Source organism: Lycium ferocissimum, unplaced genomic scaffold, assembly GCF_029784015.1.
Source record: "Lycium ferocissimum isolate CSIRO_LF1 unplaced genomic scaffold, AGI_CSIRO_Lferr_CH_V1 ctg1534, whole genome shotgun sequence".
Taxonomy (NCBI): domain Eukaryota; kingdom Viridiplantae; phylum Streptophyta; class Magnoliopsida; order Solanales; family Solanaceae; genus Lycium; species Lycium ferocissimum.
The window spans coordinates 57,240-80,899 of NW_026715976.1; the positions used below are offsets into that span (position 1 = coordinate 57,240).

At 38.4% G+C, this 23,660-nt stretch overlaps 1 protein-coding gene across 1 annotated transcript; it reads right to left on the bottom strand.

The window, feature by feature from the left end:
* Window positions 1-3,481: 3,481 nt before the first annotated feature.
* On the bottom strand, window positions 3,482-4,680 carry LOC132042434 (uncharacterized). Its single transcript, XM_059432975.1, has 2 exons — window positions 4,134-4,680; window positions 3,482-3,936 (listed from the first exon to the last, which is right to left on the bottom strand). The coding sequence occupies exons 1-2, from the start codon at window positions 4,678-4,680 to the stop codon at window positions 3,482-3,484; spliced, it is 1,002 nt and encodes a 333-aa protein (XP_059288958.1).
* Window positions 4,681-23,660: the final 18,980 nt, after the last annotated feature.

Genomic DNA, 23,660 nt, shown 5'->3' on the forward strand with positions numbered 1-23,660 from the left:
TCATGGTCCCATGCCCCATGTCATGCTATTCACGTTTCATGCCATATGAATCACGTCCCCATGTATGCATGTTCCACTTTACGTCCTCCATGTACAATGCACCATGTCATGTACGTTCTCTAAAGTAAAGTATCTTATATGAATAGTGCCAATAATTCCTTTTCTCTCGGTCCTCTATAATTCGCTCATGAGAATGAGCAAGATGAGCTAAGGTATTCATAATCATAATTAACTGACTAACAAGATAATCAGAAGTAAGGTGCATTCCTATATTCAAATAGATATCTTTTAATGTACCCTGTAATGCTTATCTCAGGAGTATTCTACTCAGATTCGACGTATTCATGTCATGATTATGCTAGAGCTTTATGAACACCTATGTCAGATTCGACGTATTCATATTCTTGTTATACGACTCAAGTCTGTCGCATTCACATCGAGTTACGCTTACATTCAAAGCCTAAGTCATACTCCTATCTCATATTACCATGGTGACAAACGAGCATCTATGATCAAGTCTCTAAGTATTCAAATCCTACCCGCGCTTAGTATTCAACCCTCATGTTGTAACAATCATGTTTTCGACATTCGCATCCCATGTTACGATATCCATGTTTACACGTATTCGTATCTCATGTGAGTTTAGCACTCATGTATTCATGTCATCCGGTCTTCGTGTATTTATGTCCCACGTCATGCATCTCACGCCTGTGTAATCATGTCATGTTCGTGCCTATTTCGCACTAATTATGTCATTCGTGCCTACGCATTTCTTTCAAACCATGTATAGTAATCATATAATCATTCAGCCAATATCCGTGTGTTCAAGCCAGCTCAGTATTTATGTTAGGTACAGTCAAGATTCAGTAATCACGTTATGTCACATCATGCGTATTAAGATGCTATGTGAGTTGTGTGTTGGTACTTTAGTTAGTTGGCAGACGTTTGAGAAATGTCGTGAGGTTCCGAATTATGAAGGAAGTCCTGCCATAAATTTTGTAGATTCCAGAGTCAGTAGCGATTCTTAACCACTATTCATAAATCGAGGACAAATGTTTCATGATTCTCATTCATGTAGGTGCTACTCAGTTTCATGTTCCCCATGTACATGTTTCTATGTAATCACGTATTCAGCTCTCATGATTCATGACCATGTTCCCACGTGACCATGTCAAGCTCTTACGTTTCACGTCATGTTTCTTTCATGATCATGTATTCAAGCCATGTCCAGCCATGTTCTTAACCATGACCCATCATTCGAGGACGAATGATCCCAAGGGGGAGATATTGTAACACCCCGTATCTTTTGTAACACCCCGTACCATTAACGCGGACCTTGAGCATGATCCTAGACCAAAAGAAACCAAAAGAAAACATGAGCCTAGACTAAGGCATCACCTGCGAATGCATCACCTGCGAATCGCATGTTATGCATGCGAGTCGCAGGTGGTGTCGCATCTGCTGACAGAGAAGGGCCAAAGAAGACCATCGGGTGTGCACCACCTGCGACACAAGATGCGATTCGCATGTGGTACATGCGAGTCGCATATGATGTCGCAGATGCTGCACCGAATGACGATCCAAAATACAAAGACCTGCGACAATTTGGTGCAACATGCGATTCGCATGTTGCACATGCGACACCATGTGCGAATCGCATATGGTGTCAGGGTATTCTCGTCTGGAAGTTTTTCTCGGTTTTGGGCATCCTATAAATAGGTTTTCTAGGGTCTGGGACTCATTATTCAGCAGCTAAACCATTGGTATTCCTTGTGGAGCTCATACAAGTGTGGATTAAACATCTCCTAGGGATTCCTTGCTTTTGGTATCTCCTCCACCCAACACTTTCGGTAAACCCTAACTAAACCTGTTCAAGATTCAAGAATCAAGAATTTGGGGGAAACACTTTCAAAAAAACTCAGGTCTCTAACTCAAGTGTTGAAACAATTAAGGTATGTAGAACTTCCATCCACATGTGGGAATCTCTACGTTCTTCCCCATGCTTCGTTTCTTGATATTCATGAAATTCAAACCCTAGGGCATTAAACCCAACATATTGGTAGCCCGTAATTATGTATTTATGTATATGAATTTGTATCCATATTCGTTATTGTATTCCTAATCTTCCATTACGGTTATTAGGAACCCCAGCTTAATCCATGAATCATGAATTATTCCTCATGTGTTCTTATCATGTTTTATGATCTTATGTAGCAAGTTACAAGCATGTTTTCAAGTCAAATTATATATCTATATATTTATGAACTATTGTTTCTACTCACGAATCAAGAACATGTTTGCAAGATTATGACAAGTTATCTCATGAAACCATATTACAAGTTATTTCGTGAAATCATGATTACAAGTTATTTACAAGTTATTTCACGAAACTCATGGGCTTCTTAGCCAACTATATCATGTTCATGTTTTGGGATTGCTTAGTTAACCGAGAAGGCTCAGATAGCCTGAAACTACGTTGCCACCGTAGGATAAGGGTTGTCAGCAAGTAGGCAACACCTTCATTATGCAGTTTGGATCCTTACATGCTTATTTTCACGTAAATCTCATATCCCACGGCAAGGTGTGAGTGTTCTCTGGTAGGGCGCAAGTACCGCATCATGTTGTCGGTTACACTATAGCATTCCCCACGTTACAAGAAGTTTTATATACATGTATTTTCATTGAATTACGTTTTCAGACTTTACTCACGTTTCATGCTCATGTTCAAGTTACATGCAGTTTCAGTTCATGTCCTATACCTACGTTGTGCCATGTTCTTCGTTTCAGCAGGTTTTACATACTAGTACTATTCACCATGTACTAACGTCCCTTTTGCTCGGGGCCTGCACTTCACGGTGCAGATACCGATTTTCAGGAGCATACGCCTGCGCAGTAGGATCACCTCAGTATCAGCTTATTGGTGAGCCCCACTCCTCTCGGGGTTCCACATGGAGTCTATATATTTAGTATGCAGTTTATGGTAGTCCAGGGCCATGTCCTGGTAGTTAGTATTCAGACATGCTTTAGAGGTTCATAGACAGGCATTAGTTCACAGAGTCAGTTATGCTTTCATGTTTGCAGACTATTACGTTTTCATGAATTTTCATGCTATGAGATAATTTCAAGACTTATTCCGCAAATTATATTTTCATGATTCATTTAAATTGCATCATATAGATATATTGTTTTGATGCCCATGTTGACAAGCAAGCCATGAGGTTCGCTCGGACACATGCAAGCAAGGCCCGAGTGCCGTGTTACGCCCAGGCCATGGTTCGGGGCGTGACAGCATACTTCACTTATACACATTCAGAGGATATAAGGAGAAAAAAACATCCATTATACATATAGGAAATTGTATTACGCATAATAGCTGCAATTCAAACAATGAATTTACGAACACGTGAATCTAGAAAATTGAACATTAAAAAAGTAAATGACATTACAAATAAGTATCATTTAAGTTTTCATTCAAAAAAAATTAAGCTTGGTAGTTAGACCACATGCTAGCTGCAATTTGATCTCGAATTGTCTCTCCTCTTTGTGTTTCGTCATTGCTTTCCGTAGAATTTGATGGTTCTTCAGGCACACTATCACTATTCATAAGCTCAACATCCACTTGTACAAGTAACTCATCGTTTGGATTTACTCCTCTTAAATAGTTGTGCAAAATACAACACGCAAAAATAATAAGTTTTTGGGTACCAACACCATATGATGGCTCAGTTGAACTAGCAATTATAGGAAATCTCTTTTTAAGAACTCCAAATGCTCGTTCAATAGCATTACGCAAAGATGCATGTCGCAGATTAAACAATTCACGAGGATTTCGAGGTGGATTTCTTGAATACTCTTTCAAGTGATACCGCTCTCCCCTACAAGGTGTGATAAGCCCACTTCTCAACATGATTCCTCCATCAACAAGGTAGTATTTACCTAAAGATAAAATTAAAATTTTCAATTATTTGATCAACACATATTTTTCTTTGAAGTAAATACTTTTCAGTATTTACCTTCGGGAATTTTTCAAAATACTTCATCTTGAGAAACTTTAGCACGTATATGTGTTCCATCGATTGCACCAATACAATCCTGACATTATAAATATGAATTAACATCTTAAGGATTTTAACATTTGCAAACTATAAAGATGGTAGTTGTGTTAACCTTAAAGTATGGGTAGAATCTTTGGTTGCTAGCAATTTCATAAGGAACTTGGGAGCCATCCGGTTGTTTAATAAATTTTTCATACAATCCCAAAATAGCTCGCAAGACAGTATGAAAATGACGACTAACCGACTCCCCAGAGCGCCGAAAGATTAAAGATAACTCTCGATTTGTCATATTATGTGCTAACAACCAAAGGGCTTTTGCAACTTGTTCTTCAACAGTAACTTGAAGCGTTGGTCTAAGACCACCGTCTCTAATCAAAATCTCGCATAACCCGATGAAAGCCGAAGGAGTCATCCTTATAATATTAAAACAGAGTTCACTCGAGAATAGATAGCTCAATAGTTCATTTCTAACTTGTTCTCCCTCAAGCCGTATTTCATTTGGTATCGAGCGAGAATCTTCAACATCACTTCTATAGGTCCAAAACCAAATAACTACCAAGCTCGCAGCATATGCAGTTAAAGAGCTCACTTGTTGTAATATCTGTCTATTATCTTGATCATTCATATCGACCATCTATAAAAAAATTTTAAGGAGATACTAATATTATTTGAAACTAAAACTAGATAGCAAATATATATTTCTATTAATAGATTAATTAAGAAAAAAAAAGTAGACAAAATTTGACAACAGACAATGCAAAAGTGGAGTTGTCATCTAACCCAATTCGTAATAGACCGCTCCTCTTCTTTTGCATTCTACTAATGGGATAAAAGGACTTTCACCTCAGAAACAAACTATACCACAAGCAAAAGTATCACCAAAACTATCTGAATAAGTAATAGCATAAATTCTACACTACAGATAATACAAACTACACTACATAGCCAACTGGTTGAGAATAACAAGGAAAGTTACCATTTTGTTCTGCTTGCTTTTTTTTTTTTTTTAACTACAATATACAATTGAAGAAAACTAGCAGATGTGAGTGAAAGTAAGAGGAATCATATATGATACGCACAACATGGAAGAAACAGAAAGTAATAAGATGAATCATATACTTTGGTATGTGACAAGGTATATGACAAGGAAAAATGCATACTTCAGTTTCCATGATTTTCCAGAAGCAAATATTGTGAAGTTTGCCTACAACAATTCAAAACAAAGTACAAAGAGAGCAGTAAGAAAAAGAAGAGAACATACGGTGAAGGATTTGGCTTCAGACGTTTGAAGGATTTGGAGGCAAAACAGAGGGTTGGAGGCAAAATTAAACATCTAGTTTATATATATTAATAAAACTAGGGTAAAGGATTAAATAGGAATTTTAAAATATAAGTAGGGTTATAATGGGGAAATAAAATATGTAACCACGGAAAAACCACCAAATCCGTGGTTACAAAAATTGGGACTTTTCATGGTTATATAACCATGAGATGAACCATGGATTTACAACACCATACCACGTAATTTTAAGAACAATGGAAACAAACATGGTTTCCTACCAAACCATACATTAATGAACCACGAAAAACCACCATCCAAACAGGGGGTTAGACGAAGTTTGTCAATGACAAGAATCAATACTCATGCAAATGAGCTTGTTCATCTGCTTAAGGATTTGAATCTATATCAGTATTCTCACTGAATACTTAGTAAAACGTTTGGGTATTGTTAAGGATATTAAACAACATCTTTGAGATATTAACCACATTAGTATTATGTCATTGTTACAGCTTGTCATGTAAATAATGGAGTTGGCTTGATAGGGATAGTCTGATGTACTTATGCCCCGTTGCTATGTTTTGTCATGTATTGTGTTTCCGTTGATGAGCTTTTTAGCTGTGTTATGACCAAATATTTCTAACGAGAGGCAAGTTCTATTGGATTGAAGGACCTTGTTAGTTGCCGTTAAACTCGAACAACTCAACTATTAAATTCCTGCAGCTGTGTTACTAGAACCTGTACGCAGATTCTGATCCAATTACTTGGGTACTGGGTATGGAAAAAATTATCATGGATGACACAAGTCATGTGGAAATATGCTCCTGCCAAATTATGTGGGCCTCAAAACAATGGAAGCACTACTGGACAGATGATTCAGTTTCAAAGTTTTAAACTTTTCTTCTTAAAGTTTAGCTTTATAACAAATTTATGTTATCTAATATGTGTTATTATTTACTAGGTTCCTGATACCAATAGTGGCATGAATGCTAGTAGTGACAGCAAATTCTTTCTTTTCGCAAGGTACATCTCTTTTACCATACAAAAAATCTTTCTGTCCAAGTTAGATAATCCATTAACTCTAACCTTAAGATGATGAGAATCTTGGGATCTTCTTGAAAAGCATAGAACTTTCACTATCTAGAAGTAAAGACACTCCAAGAATGAAGATCTGACAATAAATACATTAGTATAAAATGCTGAATTAGATGCCAGGACCAAAATACCTCAATTAGAAAAGTACAAAAGGTGGAAAGATCCCATCTTTCATTTTTGGCACTTAAATTTATTTGGTATGAGTTCAATTGGATTCATTATTAACAAAAAAATTCTACAGCAATGACATGTTTACAGAACATCTACAATTCATCATATCGATTGTAACTAAGATATACGCGCACAAACACACACAAACGCACGTGCACCCGCGCACCCACACACACATATATATAAGAACAAATCTTGAAGTACTTCATGGAATCCCTCGCGACAAGGGATGTCGTGATAGAGCTGAGGTTATTGAACTAAAGAAGCAAGTAGAACTGCAGGACCTCTGGTTCTTTGCATTCTTGCAATACTTTTTCAGATGATATCTATCACGTTTGTAGGTCATGTTGGAGAGCTTCCTCTTTCAAGGGAAGTCACAAAAAAGTTGTAGCTGCAAAGCACGAAAGATGCTATCTTTTACCAACAAGGGTAGCAGGCTGTATATGAAGAAACAAAAGGTTGTTGTGGGGAAAAAAGAGAAGCAAATTGTTGTTGGTTTTATTTGAATGTTAGATTTTATCTTTTCAATCCTCTGTACGAAAAGCAGTCAAACTACAGATTACCTCGCAATCATGTGAGAATTCCGCAATTTAAAGAACATCTTAGCATGAGAAATTTAAGTGTCCCACGTTAATGATATGGACTGGTAGCGGCTCTGTGTCTGCTATAATTTATCATTTATGGAGACCAAGAGAAGCCACCATTGATAACTTATCCAGATTTGGCTGTAAATCGTAAGTGAGAGTTTTTGTTTCAAAATGAACTTGTTTGATTTGTTTCAAAGAAGATACTCGAGCTCACTCATAGTAAAGTTCCTTTCCTATACATCGTTTTCGATATTTTGGTAGCTGAAACTGCTAGTTAATTTATATTTATGATGAGTCTATGGTCATGTGGGAGTTGGAGTTATGGTGTTTCAACAGTTTGGTGGTATCAATGGAATCTGTGGCTACACCGGTAGCATATTTGAGACGTCCTGTAGCAATCCCACATTGTCAGGTATCACTTTATTGTATAATCACCTAATGTGATTAGCAGATGAGAAAAGATAATGTTTAGAACTTGATACCTCACTAATCTCCTTAGACTACTTCCTTCGCCATTTGTAACTATATTGCCAATTTAAGTTCGAAGGCCTGTAAAATATAAAATCTCACCTTATTTCCCTTCAGCTTAAGAATTTAAAGCAAAGAATTATGTGTTAAACCATAAAGTTTTTTGTTTCTTTAACTGTATTTCTTTTCCGGGGCCCTCTGACATCAGAACTATAATCTATGCAATTATACATGTTTCAACTCTTACTCTCTCAATTCTATGGATGTTAGATATCTCCTTCCTAAAGTTTGGTGTTATAACGAATAATTCACCTTCTTTTATTTTCTTCATCAGGTTCCCATCACCGCATTGGGTGCAGCAGGAAGAAATCTTTCCAGCTCAAGAATTTAAAACAAGATTTTTGAGCATCTGCATTTCATCCATTTTCTTGATGATATTAGACGTTGCATTCACCAAATGTAATGATAATGATATCTTCACAGGTTTCTGGAATAGGGCTTGTCAGTGGTTGTATACAACAAGAATCTCATTCTATCTGAAGGTCAAATTTAAGCCAGAACTGCTTAAAATTCTTAGCATGCCCCCTGAACATTTTGACCAAAAAAAATTATTATTGGACCAAGGACATGATGATATGTTAGAGCTACTTTTATCAGAAGTCAAGGGTGAGGATATGACTGAGTTAATCGGCTGGACGCGAAAAATTGGCATCTGTACCCGCAGGAGGACATTCTACCCATGCCTGCTCCTGCAGGCGATAGTTGTGGTGCTTCTACTGCTCTTGCCATAGCTAAATCCAAGAAATGAGAAGTTGGAGGAGAAAGAGGAATCGAATGAGGTTATGGGCTTGAGGCTTCAGTCTTTTCTATTAGAGTTTATTGCAAGTTTGTTTAGATGCTTAAAAATTCTTTGGCTGTGAAGAGAAATATTTTGTTTTGTGTTTGATTAATAGATGAAATATAGAACAAAGCTAGAATTGCTGTTGTAGACTGAATTTTTTAGAAGAATGGAAACAATTTTTGTTCTCTTAGGAAGAAAAAAATGTTATAAATTAGTGTTTGCTTAAATACATGGATTAAGGTGAATCTATGCCATAAAAATTGCCTTTAAATCATATTTCCTTTGCTGGCAGTTATTATATTTTTACTGGCAATAACAAAAGCCTCAAAATATGGTGGATAGCACATTTCTAAGCCAGCTTTAGTGGCTATAGTAATTGCCGCTAAATAAATGCCACTGAAAGTAATTATTTTTTTGCGGCAATACTATGGGTCTACCAGCACTCGATATAAAAGCCGTCATAGGCTTTAGCGACCTTGGATTCAATGACATTTAATCAATTGCCGGTAAATATTTTTGCGACAATAAGTAATGCAGCTAAAACAAAAATTTATTCCCACTAAAAGCCTCTTTTTGTGTAGTATTATATGTATATCCCAAAGCTAGTGTAGGTGCTAGAGGGACGGGGTTAGCTAGCCCACGCTCGTAGGCGTCAATATTTTTTTTTTATCTTTGTTAGGGGGTTAGCCAACATCCCCATGTGTGTTGCCAGGTCTCCCGTAAGTAGGGCCATAACCTGAAAATATTATTCATGAAAAATCATCTGCTTTCAGAATTAATTCAACGTTCATGTTCATGCCAGCTGTTTAGTTTACAATTCATCTCATGGTCTAGTTGTAGTCGTTAACATGCAGTTTCCATGTTATCAACTTATAGTTTTAGTTACCTGTTTGTGTTAGCTCTGGGTCTGTATGATCTTATATATTTCTCTAATATTTTTGCCTTAACCCTAGAAAGTCTCACTCCTTTTTATCGCGAAGAAGGCCGATGAGACTAACTAGTATCCTATCGATGACACTTAGCCCGTGCGATCCTACTTCCATTTTCTTAGATGCAGATACTACAGAGTATATGCCAGACAAGACTGGATAGGTACATACTTCAATGCAAATGCCAAACAATTTAAAAGAAAACGAAGCTAATAGCCATTGATTATGCCTTTTGCACTAACAGCCTACTTGGTCAAGTTTTCAAAAACTTCTTATTTGGAAAGGCCTTTTTGTTAGAAGTGTTTTTCGAAAAAATATTTTGGAGAGTAGTAATTTGTGTTTGGCTAATCAATTTGTAAAACACGTTTGTCAATAGTAGAGTAACAATCTGCTTGCTAAGGTTCCATAAATGCTACTGCGAAATACTACTTACTGATAGACAAAACGTGAAATAGAGCCTAATTAGCTCAGAATTCATATTTAAATATTGACATAGCCTGGGGTTAATTATATTACTAAGATTGGGATTGTAGAGTGAATCACAATCTAAACAAAGAAGGCATGGCTATATAATGAAGTCATTGCCTCACCTAGAGAGGTGAGAACAGAAACATAAAGAGCCGTATTTTTACACTCAATATTGTTCTATAATCTTCTTTATGGTATTAGAGCTGGAACCATCTCAATTATTGTGTACCAATATTGGGCCCCCATATTAAATTGGTAGCGTTCCAAAAAGTCCAGTACTGGACATGTGATGGGTGTTAGGTTGAAGAGTCCCACATCAGATGAAAAATGTGTTATACCCCGCACCTTCAGAGCATGAGCATGACATGTACATCACCGTAGTAATGGGGTGTCGCGGACGTCCCATGACGCTTTGGAAGGTACATGTCACACCCCAATCCTGATACGGCATGATGGGCACCCGACCCTTACTTAGAGCCGAGCGAACCCGCTGGATTTCGTTATACTCCTAATCACACTGGACTCTTAAGTCATGAAATGAGATGCATAATGGAAGCTTTTCAAAAATATTCTTCTCGTCCTCCTCAGATCAAGTAAAATATGTAAAGAATACATAATGATACATCGGCTTAAATAGCCGCTTACAAGACTGGCATGCTATATACGTGACTCTCTCTGCAAAGTCTCTAACATAAATCAATATACCGTAACATAGATACTCTGACTCGGCAACACTCCGGAAAGAAAGGGAGCTCGCCAATCCAGCTGGAACATCTTTGTTACACCTTGGAAAATTATTTGTACATGTACAATGAATAGGCCAGCGAAGGTCATAATGTATGCAATGTTTTGAACGAGCAAGAAGGGATGTGGATGGCCCTAATTAAAAATTTTCAAAGACATCCGAGGTGAGGAACAAAAGTTATTAAGGGGAAGTGAACCGTACGTTGTGTATCAGATGAAAATAATGAGTAACGATTCTGTGATGGCATAATGATGGTTAGAGACATGTTATAACGTCCCTAAGATTGGTATTGAGGTGTTAAGCAAGTACTAAGAAGGTTCCATAAGGATCGGAGATCAAACGAGCCGACGAGAACAAGTCTTGAAAAACTAGGCAAATATACGGCCAGACATACTGGCCGTATAAAATCTACGGACCGTATGTCCAACCGTAGATTCAGCCCAGTATAGAATACTCTCTCGGGACCGGATCTACGCTTTACATATATGGCCGTAGAAAACATACGGACTGTATGTTGGTCCGTAGATCTCGGTCGGGACTGAATGTGAAATAATATAAGGGACCTCTTCTTCATTTTAATTCATTTCATCTTTCATCTCCATGACTCAAGAAATCTCTAGAATGCTCCAAACACTTCCACCATAAGAATACCAAAGAGAATCAAGATCAACAACATCAAATTCGTGAAACAAAGTCTATGAAACTCAAGTAGAAGCCATCTATCTCAAGAAATCCCAAAAGAGGTGAAGTAGGGTTTTGATGTTAGAGGAGTATTATTATTCAAGGCTTGTTCCACCATCATCTAAGGTAAGTTTCGTGACTTTATCATGTTGTTTAAGATATGGAAAGCTAGAATACTTGAATTGTAGAAAAACATGGGAATTGGGTCTTGAATGGATGAATAGTGACACAAGTGAATGGTAGATGAATGAAATCATGAATGTTGATATGTTGTGATCATGAATATATTATAAATAACGTTTAGACCATGGAATAAGTGTGACATATGAGAAAATGTGATGATAGGCAAAAACCACTAAATATGGAGAAATTGGTGGATTTTGATAAATGTATATAAATGATGATTGTTGGCTCCTATATTGTGATTATTGTTGCGAATGTTTGGGAGCTGAAATAGAATATGGGAAACGTAGTAGAAACAAAGGAAATGCTGCCCAATTTTTTCGAGAAATAGTAGTCCGTTCTTATAATTGCGTAGCTAACGACGATATGAATTCTCTTGAAGGTATATACGAGTGCCTCATAACGGAGACGAGCAAGCGATAAGAATAGTAAACGTCAAAGGTATGTAAGGCTATCCCCTTTCTTTCAGAGGCATGATCCTTAGCTCCTGATCTCATAAATGTCCCCATCTTGCTATAAAAAGTTAAAAGGTCTAAAATTCCAAGGCATGGTTTCTTTCTTGTTAACCCATAAATGTTTTTAAGAGCAATGTTATGAGTTTAGTAGTGACACGATGTCATTCCTTGCTTATACTCACCTCATACATTAATCCCTTCAAGGTGAGGCCGAATAGATATAAATGCTCATAATGGAATCGAGGGTTTACAACCTCATGTCACCTCGATAAAGTATAGTCATTCTAGAGTCTTCATGTATATACTATGATGAGCATAATTAGATGAGCACATATGATGAGCATGTTATGATGAGAACGATGTTATGTTTAGAGGTTCCGAGTTACAATTTCAAGATGACATGAGAACGTTGAGCAATCCATTGACTTCTTGATTTCATTCATGAAGGGGGACTATATTTTCTCTAATATTCCAAAAAGAAAAACACATGGATTGACTTTTTATAAGATTATGACCCTATATCATGTGTCCTCCTGATGTATCATTCATATCTATATTCTTTGTTGATAGTCCCACCTTATAATAATTGTTCCTTCAAGGTGAGACGTGACGATCATGATTAATCCATAGTCTAGTCGGAGGATACCGACCTTACGTCACTCCGATAGAGCCATAGCTTTTTCTTGGGCTCTCATGCATGCTATGTATATTATATATATGAAAATGTTTTCAGGGGACATGGGGAAAGGTGAGGCGCTATAGACGCATAGCCACCTGGTCATCTAGCATATCATGTTCTCATCCCGGACGCGGGATGCCCGAACGTGGGATATATGGGTGATGGATCGGGCCGTACGTTCCACGGCATTATTTTGATATATGATGATATATGGATCGGGCTGCACGTTCCGCAGCAATACATGATATGATGTTTTATGAGTATGCATGCATGAATCTGCCTTAAGAGGCAGGCAGTTACTGGTTATTTTCTTGCATTTACGTTATTTTCTCATTCTCCCTTATTTATTGATGCATGTCTTACATACTGCAGACATTTCTCATCGACGTCCGTTTCTTTGGACGCTGTATTCATGCCTGTGTAGACAGGGAGACGGTGTGGATCCGTAGGAGCCATCTGTGGACTTACAGGAGCACTCCACTATTCCAGAAGTGCTATTTGGTTGATCCTTTTGTGTATATCTGTATATGTCATCCAGTAGAGGCTCGTAGATACTAGATGTGGGTTATGTCGTTCCACGACGTGGGTATTATGTATGCTTATAAGTATATTGAAATATGTTCTTGTATTAAAGCGTTATATTTTTTGTAATGAAAAGTAGATCCTCTTTTTAAAGTTAACCAGGAATAGATGAATGATTGTTAAATGGGGTAAGGAAATGATAACACGAGCGGTGCTCAGTGGTTAGCCCCGGGTACTCGTCGCGCCCCAGCCGGGTCGTGAGCGTATGGTATCGCAACGGTTCGTCCTAGAAAGTGTCTACGAGCCGTGTTTAGTAGAGTCTTGTTTATCGGTGTGTTGTGCACCACATATATAAACAGGAGGCTACCGGGCATTTAGGAAAGATGACCATCCTTCTTCTTAAGAGATCGTGCGATAGAGCTGTGTTATAAGATTATTCCTCTCCTAATGGTGCGTTATAATTTCAGCAAAGCCGATGAAATGAAAAGCTACGGCAGCCCAGAAGGGCAAGATGGTGGTTGAACAAGGGCTTGATCGAGAGCCGTCTATGGATATGGAGGAGGGCGAACACTAGAATAAGGCCCCGCCTCGGTTTTTCCATACTTCGCCCACTTTTGAGGATCAGAGAGGAGCCTTGACCCTAGCTCCAGCACCCCTCGTCCTTTCACAAGATACCGCGGCCCAAGAGATGAGATAGGCTATTCTTTTATTGACCCAGTTGGTAGCCGCTCAGGTTCAGCGGCGAGATGGGGGTCACGATAACAGGGGCCGGAGAAAGGGAGATAATTCTTTAGGGTCTGATCATGAGTTTAGAGGTGTTCCTCAATAGTTTCCCAAACCCAAATTTGATGGACCTGCTTATTCAAGGTCACCCCAGAGTCTCAGAGTTTCTCGTTCTCGGGTTCGGATCGATTCTGGTCAGAAGAGGTCACCAGTACCACGATGTACTCAGACTCGCAAGTTGCATCGGGGACCATGCCGCCGGGGCTCGGATGTTTGTTATGCCTGTGCTCGGCCAGTCCATTTAAAATGCAATTGCCCCTCGTTACGTGGTAAAGTTAAGGTTTGGGTTACAGAAATGGTGACTGGCTCTTCATCATCGGTACATTTTCCAAGGCCAGGGCCACAGATGCTAGTAAGTAGTGCTAGAGACCGAAGGATGCCTAATCCAAGTGGATCCCAGCATCATATCTAGGCGTTAGTTGAGCAACAGGATTTTGAGTCTTCCCCTGATATTGCTCCAGGTATATTGTTAGCACCCCTTTATGATTAATGCGAATACATGTGCAAATAATCCATATGGTAAATGTAATGTGACTGACTAAAAAGAATAACAGATTGATTATACCTGCTCCATGAGGCTATCCTATGTTATAAGCAGGCTTGCGAACGAGATCAAGAAGTGTCACTCCATAGGGTAGATTATGATCTGGATATAATGAGCACATAACAAGAATTGTAATGTAAAGGATAGCGAGGAGATACCTAAGGGTGTGCCGAGCTCTATATACGAAAACGAGGATGAAACCAGTAAGCGAACCAGAGAGCAGTAGATGAGAAAGTTTGGAGGACCTTGTTGGGGAGAGTTCAGCATAGGGATTCCTCAACGACCGTGATAATAGCCAGCAAAAAAATGAGAAGTCAACCTGAAATAGAATCAGAGGAAAGTGATACAGCGTAGTAGCAGTAGCTGCGATTGGTATAATTAAGAGTATGAATGATACCTTTAGTTGGGTGTAAAAGGCCAAGACTACGGTAAAGATAAATAATGAAAGTATGATAGTTAGTAGAAGGAAGGTCAACATGATAGGAGCGAGAGGGGGATGATCAGGACGGATAGAATCAGTTTTGGCAGCAAAAAAATGGATTGACAAAGGTAGTATACCCAAAAGAACAAAGCTGTACCAAGATAAGAATATGGTTCCTCATACGATGAGTCAAGAATCGATCACAAAGTGGGAGGAAATGAGATAAGTCGAGCAGGAAGGAATAAGAGCGAGAAGACGGCAAAAAAAAAGGAAATGTACGAAGTACGAGTGCCTAAAGAATAGTGGCGTGGTAGTTAAAGGAGAACATATTTCCCACGAATGTCTTTACTAAGTTAGAACGAGTGAAGTAAATGGAGTAAAGAGTTAAAGAGAAAAAAATGATCATGAGTTATGAGTTTACTGTACGACGATGGAGCGATGGAGTAGAGTTATAATTAATAACGATAGAGGTACAATGCGGTTATGAAATCGGTGCCAAGTGTAAACAAGAGTAAAGAGTAGGGGGCATGGAGCGTGTTGGTGGCGTAAGAGACTTAGGCCTTAGAAAAAAAAATGGAGATGACTTTATAAGCAAATTTTAAGCGCTAAAGAAGAGGGAAAGTGACATTAGATGGGTGGCATGGATAGTTAGACCTACTATTAATGTAAGCATCCCTATGGGGCAGGAAGTTGTTAATTGGAGCAGATTCAGATATAGACTCATAACTACTGGATGAGCTAAGTAACATACATTTTGCTTGGATTGTTATATCGGGTGCATTCTTTGGTTATAAGACTGTAAGGTGAGTACACTAAGACTTCACGTATGAGTTGTTATAGCCGTAGATAGTGGGGAACGGTATGAGTAAGACGTAGGGTAATCAGGAGTACGTGAATTCAAGATTTAAAGGTACGAGTAAAACCCTAAAAAGGGGGAAAGCAAACAGAGAGGATACCAGTGTGAAGATTGAAATAATGAACCATACATGAGATACTTTAGAAATAATTTTGAAGTATTGACTACAGGCAGTGGAATAAGATGACATTCAAAATAAGAAGAAGAGGAGGAAGGGAGAGCCGTGAGTCGGCAAGGGTGGTAAAACACTGACGACAGATAGGGGTGGACCCACAATTCTTCAAAATTATATTATCTCCTCATTTCTCTAAATTACAGACCCCAGATGAATTTTTTGTGAAGTATAAAACTGATCTGTGAGACGTTGTGCCCCTTAAGGTCCTAATTGGCGCAAAATGGAGAGTGGAATTGCAAAACTCTGATTGCGTGACATGGCTGAAGAAGAGCTAGAATAAGTCTAGGGAGTATTATTTAATTGGTTGTGGTTACTTCTTACGCTTTCAGTATAATGGAAGTTCTCATTTCTCTGTCCTCATAATTGATTTAATTGCTCCCGAGATTGAATATCCTTCTAGCCCAAATGAAGATATGACACCAGAGAATGTTATAAATATAGTGGGTGATGGTAGTCACAAGAAGAAGGTATGCAGGACTGAGACACAGAATAATTCATGAGATTAACATGGATTTATTATGGAGTTACCCTGTTCTTGAGACCAATACATTGATGGGACAGTCGTTGTGAATGATATTGATATCTATATGAACATGACCATGGATACATGTATCTGGATAGATGTGTATCAAAGCGAATCGTGCAAAGATTATGTAATTTGTAGATATTTACATGTCGCCAATGAAGTCAAGTGAGTACTTAGATGAGGAATAAGAGGTAAAATAGGGATAATGGAGTCATAATACTCCGGTCAGGGAGACATATGATAAAGTAAGTTAGAACGTTGAGTGGGGATTCTCGTTAAGGGCAAATAGGAAAATCACTTGGAATATTAGGTCTTACGAGATCGTACGCGATAGGCAAGGTAGCTTATGAATTAGTTCTACCATTTATAACTCGACGCTTCCTAAATATGTTAGAAATTCTACTGGAGTAATGTCAATAAATGATGCTCAAGCAACAGAGAAGTGGATCTATGAAAAGGTACCTATTCCCACATTAGATAGGCAAGTGCGAAGACTTCGAAATAAGCAGGTAGTTTGAGTCAAAGTTTGGTAGTAAAACAACGACTGGGAAAACTTAGGGAGCAGAAGAGAATATAGATAGCCAAATGCCCGCACCTATTCGAATCTCCAGAAGAAGTCCATGGTGTCACGCCAAGATCATAAGGTATGTATGCTACTTTTCATGTTTTAGTCGTATGTGGCCATAGATACGTTGGTATTGTGTTGTAGCCCTATGCGACAGTGTTATTGTGGATTGTTGTGACAGGTTGGTAGTGCCAGATTATAGAGGAAATTCTGGCAAAATTTTTCTAGAATTCTCGAGTATTTTAACATTCGAGGACGAATGTTTTATAAGGGGGGAAGAATGTTACACCTTGGAAAATTCTCCGTACATGTACAATGAATAGGCCAGCGAAGGTCATAATGTATGAAATGTTTTGAACGAGCAAGAAAGGATGTGGATGGCCCGAATTAAAAATTTTCAAAGACATCCGAGTGAGGAACTAAAGTTATTAAGGGGAAGTGAACCGTACGTTGTGTATCGGATGAAAATAATGAGTAACGATTCTATGATGGCATAATGATGGTTAGAGACATGTTATAACATCCCTAAGATTGGTATTGAGGTGTTAATCAAGTATTAAGAAGGTTCCATAAGGATCGGAGATCAAACGAGCCGACGAGAACAAGTCTTGAAAAAATGGGCAAATATACGGCCAGACATACTGGCCGTATAAAATCTACGGACCGTATGTCCAACCGTAGATTCAGCCCAGTATAGCATACCTCTCTGGACCAGATCTACGGCCAGACATACGGCCAGTAGAAAACATACGGACCGTATGTTGGTCCGTAGATCTCGGTCGGGATTGAATGTGAAATAATATAAGGGACCTCTCCTTCATTTTAATTCATTTCATCTTTCATCTCCATGACTCAAGAAACCTCTAGAATGCTCCAAAAACTTCCACCATAAGAATACCAAAGAGAATCAAGATCAACAACATCAAATTCGTGAAACAAAGTCTATGATACTCAAGTACAAGTCATCTCTCTCAAGAAAACCCAAAAGAGGTGAAGTAGGGTTTTGGTGTTAGAGGAGTATTCTTATTCAAGGCTTGTTCCACCATCATCTAAGGTAAGTTTCGTGACTTTATCATGTTTTTTAAGATATGGAAAGCTAGGATACTTGAATTGTAGAAAAACATGGGAATTGGGTCTTGAATGGATGAATAGTGACACAAGTGAATGGTAGATGAATGACATCTTGAATGTTGATATGTTATGATCATTAATACATTATAAATAACGTTTAGACCATGGAATAAGTGTGACGTATGAGAAAATGTGATGATAAGCAAAAACCACTAAATGTGGAGAAATTGGTGGATTTTGCTAAATGTATATAAATGATGATTATTGGCTCCTATATTGTGATTATTGTTGCGAATGTTTGGGAGCTGAAATAGAATATGGGAAACGTAGTAGAAACAAAGGAAATGCTGCCCAATTTTTCCTAGAAATAGTAGTCCGTTCTTATAATTGCGTAGCTAACGACGATATGAATTCTCTTGAAGGTATATACGAGTGCCTCATAAGGGAGACGAGCAAGCGATAAGAATAGTAAACGTCAAAGATATATAAGGCTATCCCCTTTCTTTCAAAGGCATGATCCTTAGCTCCTGATCTCATAAATGTCCCCATCTTGCTATGAAAAGTTAAAAGGCTTAAAATTCCAAGGCATGGTTTCTTTCTTGTTAACCCATAAATGTTTTCAAGAGCAATGTTATGAGTTTAGTAGTGACACGATGTCATTCCTTGCTTATACTCACCTCATACACTAATCCCTTCAAGGTGAAGCCGAACGGCTATAAATGCTCATAATGGAATCGAGGGTTTACGACCTTATGTCACCTCGATAAAGTATAGCCGTTCTAGAGTCTTCATGTATATACTATGATGAGCAAATTTCGATGAGCACATATGATGAGCATGTTATGATGAGAACGATGTTATGTTTAGAGGTTCTGAGTTACAATTTCAAGATGACATGAGAACGTTGAGCAATCCATTGACTTCTTGATTTCATTCATGAAGGGGGACTATATTTTCTCTAAGATTCCAAAAATAAAAACACATAGATTTACTTTTTATAAGATTATGACCCTATTTCATGTGTCCTCCTGATATTATCATTCGTATCTGTATTCTTTATTGATAGTCCAACCTTATAGTAATTGTTCCTTCAAGGTGAGACGTGACGTCATGATTAATCCATAGTCTAGTTGGAGGCTACCGACCTTACGTCACTCCGATAGAGCCATAGCTTTTCCTTGGGCTCTCATGCATGCTATGTATATTATATATATGTATATGATATGAAAATGTTTTCAGGGGACATGGGGAAAGGTGAGGCGCTATAGACGCATAGCCACCTGGTCAGCTGGCATATCATGTTCTCATCCCGGACGCGGGATGTCCGGACGCGGGATATATGGGAGATGAATCGGGCCGTACGTTCCACGACATTATTTTGATATATGATGATATATGGATCGGGCTGCACGTTCCGCAACAATACATGATATGATGTTTTATGAGTATGCATGCATAAATCCGCCTTAAGAGGCAGACAGTTACTGGTTATTTTCTTGCATTTACGTTATTTTCTCATTCTCCCTTACTTATTGATGCATGTCTTACATACTCGGTACATTTCTCATACTGACGTCCGTTTCTTTGGATGCTGTGTTCATGCCCACAGGTAGACAGGGAGGCGGTGCGGATCCGTAGGAACCATCTGTGGACTTACAGGAGCACTCCACTATTCCGGAGGTGCTATTTGGTTGATCCTTTTGTGTATATCTGTATATGTCATCCAGTAGAGGCTCGTAGATACTAGATATAGGTTATGTGGTTCCACGACGTAGGTGTTATGTATGCTTATGAGTATATTGAAATATGTTCTTGTATTAAAGCGTTATATTTTTTGTAATGAAAAGTAGATCCTCTTTTTAAAGTTAACCAGGAATAGGTGAATTATTGTTAAATGGGTTAAAGAAATGATAACACGAGCGGTGCTCGGTGGTTAGCCCCGGGTACCCGTCGCGGCCCCTAGCCGGGTCGTGACAATCTTCTAGCAATATCTTCTACTCATCTGTATACACCTGCGTGGCATGAAACGCAATGCCCACAAGAAGGGGCGTCAATACGAATAATGTACTGAGTATGTAAGGCATGAGTAATAACATAACATAGATATGAAAAGTAACAAGAAATAAGAGAGATAACCTGTACATCTGAATGCTTCATAAGGCGGATGTCATGCATGCTTAGCCTTTTAAAGGAAAACATTTCAATACATATACATAGTAACATGCCCGACTATTAAGGCGCGGTGTCATATATAAAATATCATGCCCGGCCATTAAGGCTCGGTGTTATCATCATTCACCCGCGTCCGGGGCAATATTATAACATGCCCACTGCAGTGGTGTGCACATCTACGTGCCTGCCCGGCTGACTATAGCGCAGCGCGGTGTGAGAAAATACATACATATATATATATATATATATATATATATATATATATATATATATATATATATATATATATATAAAGCATGCATGAGAGCCAAGTAAAAGCCATAAGTACATCGGAGTGACGTAAGGTCGGTACCTCCGATTATATTATGGAATACTCATCATCGCTTTGTCTCACCTTGAAAGAATAATTATTATAAGGTGAGACTATCAATGAAGAATAGCATTAAGAGAAAACATAGAATAAGATCATAAATCTCATAAGGCATCAATTCATATACTTTTGGAATCTTAAAAAGAATAGTCATCATTCATAAATAAAATTGAGACATCAAGAAATAGTTCAACATTCCTATATCGTCATTGAAATCATAAACTTGGAACCTTTAAACATGAAATCATTCTCATCATAGTCATCATAGAAATATTCTCACCCTTGACATCATCGTTGTCATTGTAAAACATATCCATCATTGTTGTCATAAAAGCTTACGGAGTCATAAACCTCTGGTTTAGGAAATACGAACATTTTGGAAAAACATTCATGAATTATTAGGAAGGGGTTATGCCTTGGAATCATGAACATCTAACTTTTGGAAATAAGGAGGCTATAAAAACATTTATGGAATTATAATCATAGGAATCATGCCTTGAAAGAAAGGGACGAGCCTTAACATACCTGGAAGATAATTTCTTGAATTCCAACTTACTTCCCGCCTTGCGATTCACTTAAGATTATTCATAGCCTCAGAATCTACATATATAACCATTCATAATATTGTTAGGCTCGTCATCGTGCACTTGTCTCAAAACTTTAATTAAAATCCTTTTAGATTCTGTCGAAATTCGGGCAGCATCTCCCCTGTTTATATGCCTAGCCTGAAATCATTATATCAACAACCAATCAACAACAACAATACCAACCTCATCAATACCATTATCCATACCAATATACCCCCTAAACCATCCCACACGATGTCTTCTAAATTTCTCAACTAACTAACTTGTGATACGACTATTTGAATACTTTATTTCCGTAAAGAAGCCGAAATTAATACCAACACATCAATAACAAACATCCTCAACATCCTACAAGATAAATATATGTATTTTCATCCAAATTTCTCTTCAAACCTCAATCCACAAATCAACAACATCAACACAACAAACTATAACCTTATTCTTGTAATTATTCCTTAATCAATGATAATAAAGAAAGAAATTTGATGGTTCATACCTTGTATTTACTAGAGTGAAAATATCTTCAATATTCACTTGTTCCTAAGCCACTCCAACACAAACGAAATTATATTTGCAACTACGCATTGCCCGGAGCTCAATTGATATTCCATAGCTTGAATTTCACTCAAAATCCTCAATTCTATGGGAGATTTAAGAGCCCTTTGATGGCTGAAAATTCTGGAATATTTTGGGGAATTTTGGATCAAAAAAATGAGGGCTTGCCCCCTTTTTATAAGGGCTGAGGCGGCGTCACTGTAGCAAGATCGCAGTCCACTCCCGTTTCGCGTCGACTTCTCGCCTTTGTAATGTCTATAATTCTCTACTCCGATGTCCTATCGACGAGCGGTCTGTTGCATTAGAAACTAGACTCGACAAAATTTATTTTAGGCTTTGTAATACCTTAAAACTCCTAATATATTAGGAGATATGCCCCTCCAAAGTTGACTAAAAATCTGCCCAACATTTCTCAAGTTTTCGTCAAACTTATTTTCTTCAATTTGCTTGATCTCGAATGTCACGCCCCAATTCCGATGGGCGTGATGGGCACCCGACCCCACATCCGGAGCCGAGCGAACCCACAGACTCTTATTACACACATAATTTTTTTTTTTTTATATAAAATAATAAATACAACTTTCAGAAATAATTATTTTCGTTACTTTCAAATTACATAAAATCTGTAGTCAAACAGAACCAACACATATAACGTATCGGCTGATGGAACGCCACGGACGACAACCAACACCCACGACGTCGTTCGCAAAGTTCTCGACACGTATCCGTAAATCATAACGTACAAACTTTGACTCGGCAGCATCCGGAAAATGGAGCTTGCCATCTCCGCCGGAACATCTTATATAATAACTTCGGCTCACGGTACGGGAGTACCGTGCGGCATGAAACGCGACCTTAAAGAAGAGGGTCGGACGAAAATTGTACTGAGCATGTAAGGCATACAATACAGAAAACAAAACCATAACTGAAACAGACAAGACTAAAGGATAAATACATTACTCAAAATAATCAAAATACCGGACATTTATTTTTCAGACACAAATCATACGTACCTGTCTCATATATCAGAAGGAGTACAAAAAGTAAACGAGTCGTCCAAAGTACCGAAATGCTTGTTTTACAATCACGATCGCATGTCCGAAGAGAGGTGCACAAAATACGAGAATGCGTCGGTGGTCTCACACGTCGACGGAGCACATAACATATCATATGCTTCGGCCCCGAGGGCATATATACGACGGTTTACAGATGGTACAGAAGATTCAAATAATGTTTCATACTGGACGGAATTCGTATTCAGATGCAAACGTACAGAGCTATATCGAACAGAGTCGTAATCGGAGTCAGACGTACAGGACAAATTCATAATCAGAATCAGACGTACAGAGATATACCGGACAGATTCATGATCAGAATCGAGAGTACAGAGGCGTAGTAGACAGAGCCTCGTCAGAATCAGAGGTACAGACTTATGACATACAGAATCTTGTTCAGGATCAGAAGCACAGAAAATGATCATCTTATCCAGAATATCAGAATGCATACTTTCAGATCACAAATTATGCATAACAGATCATATTTTGTCATAAACATATGCTGATAATGTATCCCGCCTCCAGAAGGGGACACACGGTAACCCGCCCCTTCTAGTACGGGACGCGGCGGAACGGACTCACGCCATCCCGGCCACCATTCCTACATCATCAAATCATAATATCATATGCATAAACAAAGCCCGGCCCGCCCGTGAGGGACGGGTGAACAAAAGTATAAGAGCAAGATAACGAGTAACCTGCCCGGGTCGCTGAATTTCACGCGGAGTACGCACAAGAACATAACGGAACCCGGCCCGGACGCGGGAAAGATACATTGAGCCTTGCACGAGCAGAGTAGTGAGAAACCATATGCACATAAAT

Bases quoted from the DNA above. Each gene is read 5' to 3' on its own strand.
- LOC132042434 (XM_059432975.1), bottom strand. From the start codon at position 4,680: ATGAATGATCAAGATAATAGACAGATATTACAACAAGTGAGCTCTTTA. The intron at 3,937-4,133 runs GTTAAAATCCTT...TTTTATCTTTAG, and splicing joins CATCTTTATAGTTTGCAAAT to GTAAATACTACCTTGTTGAT.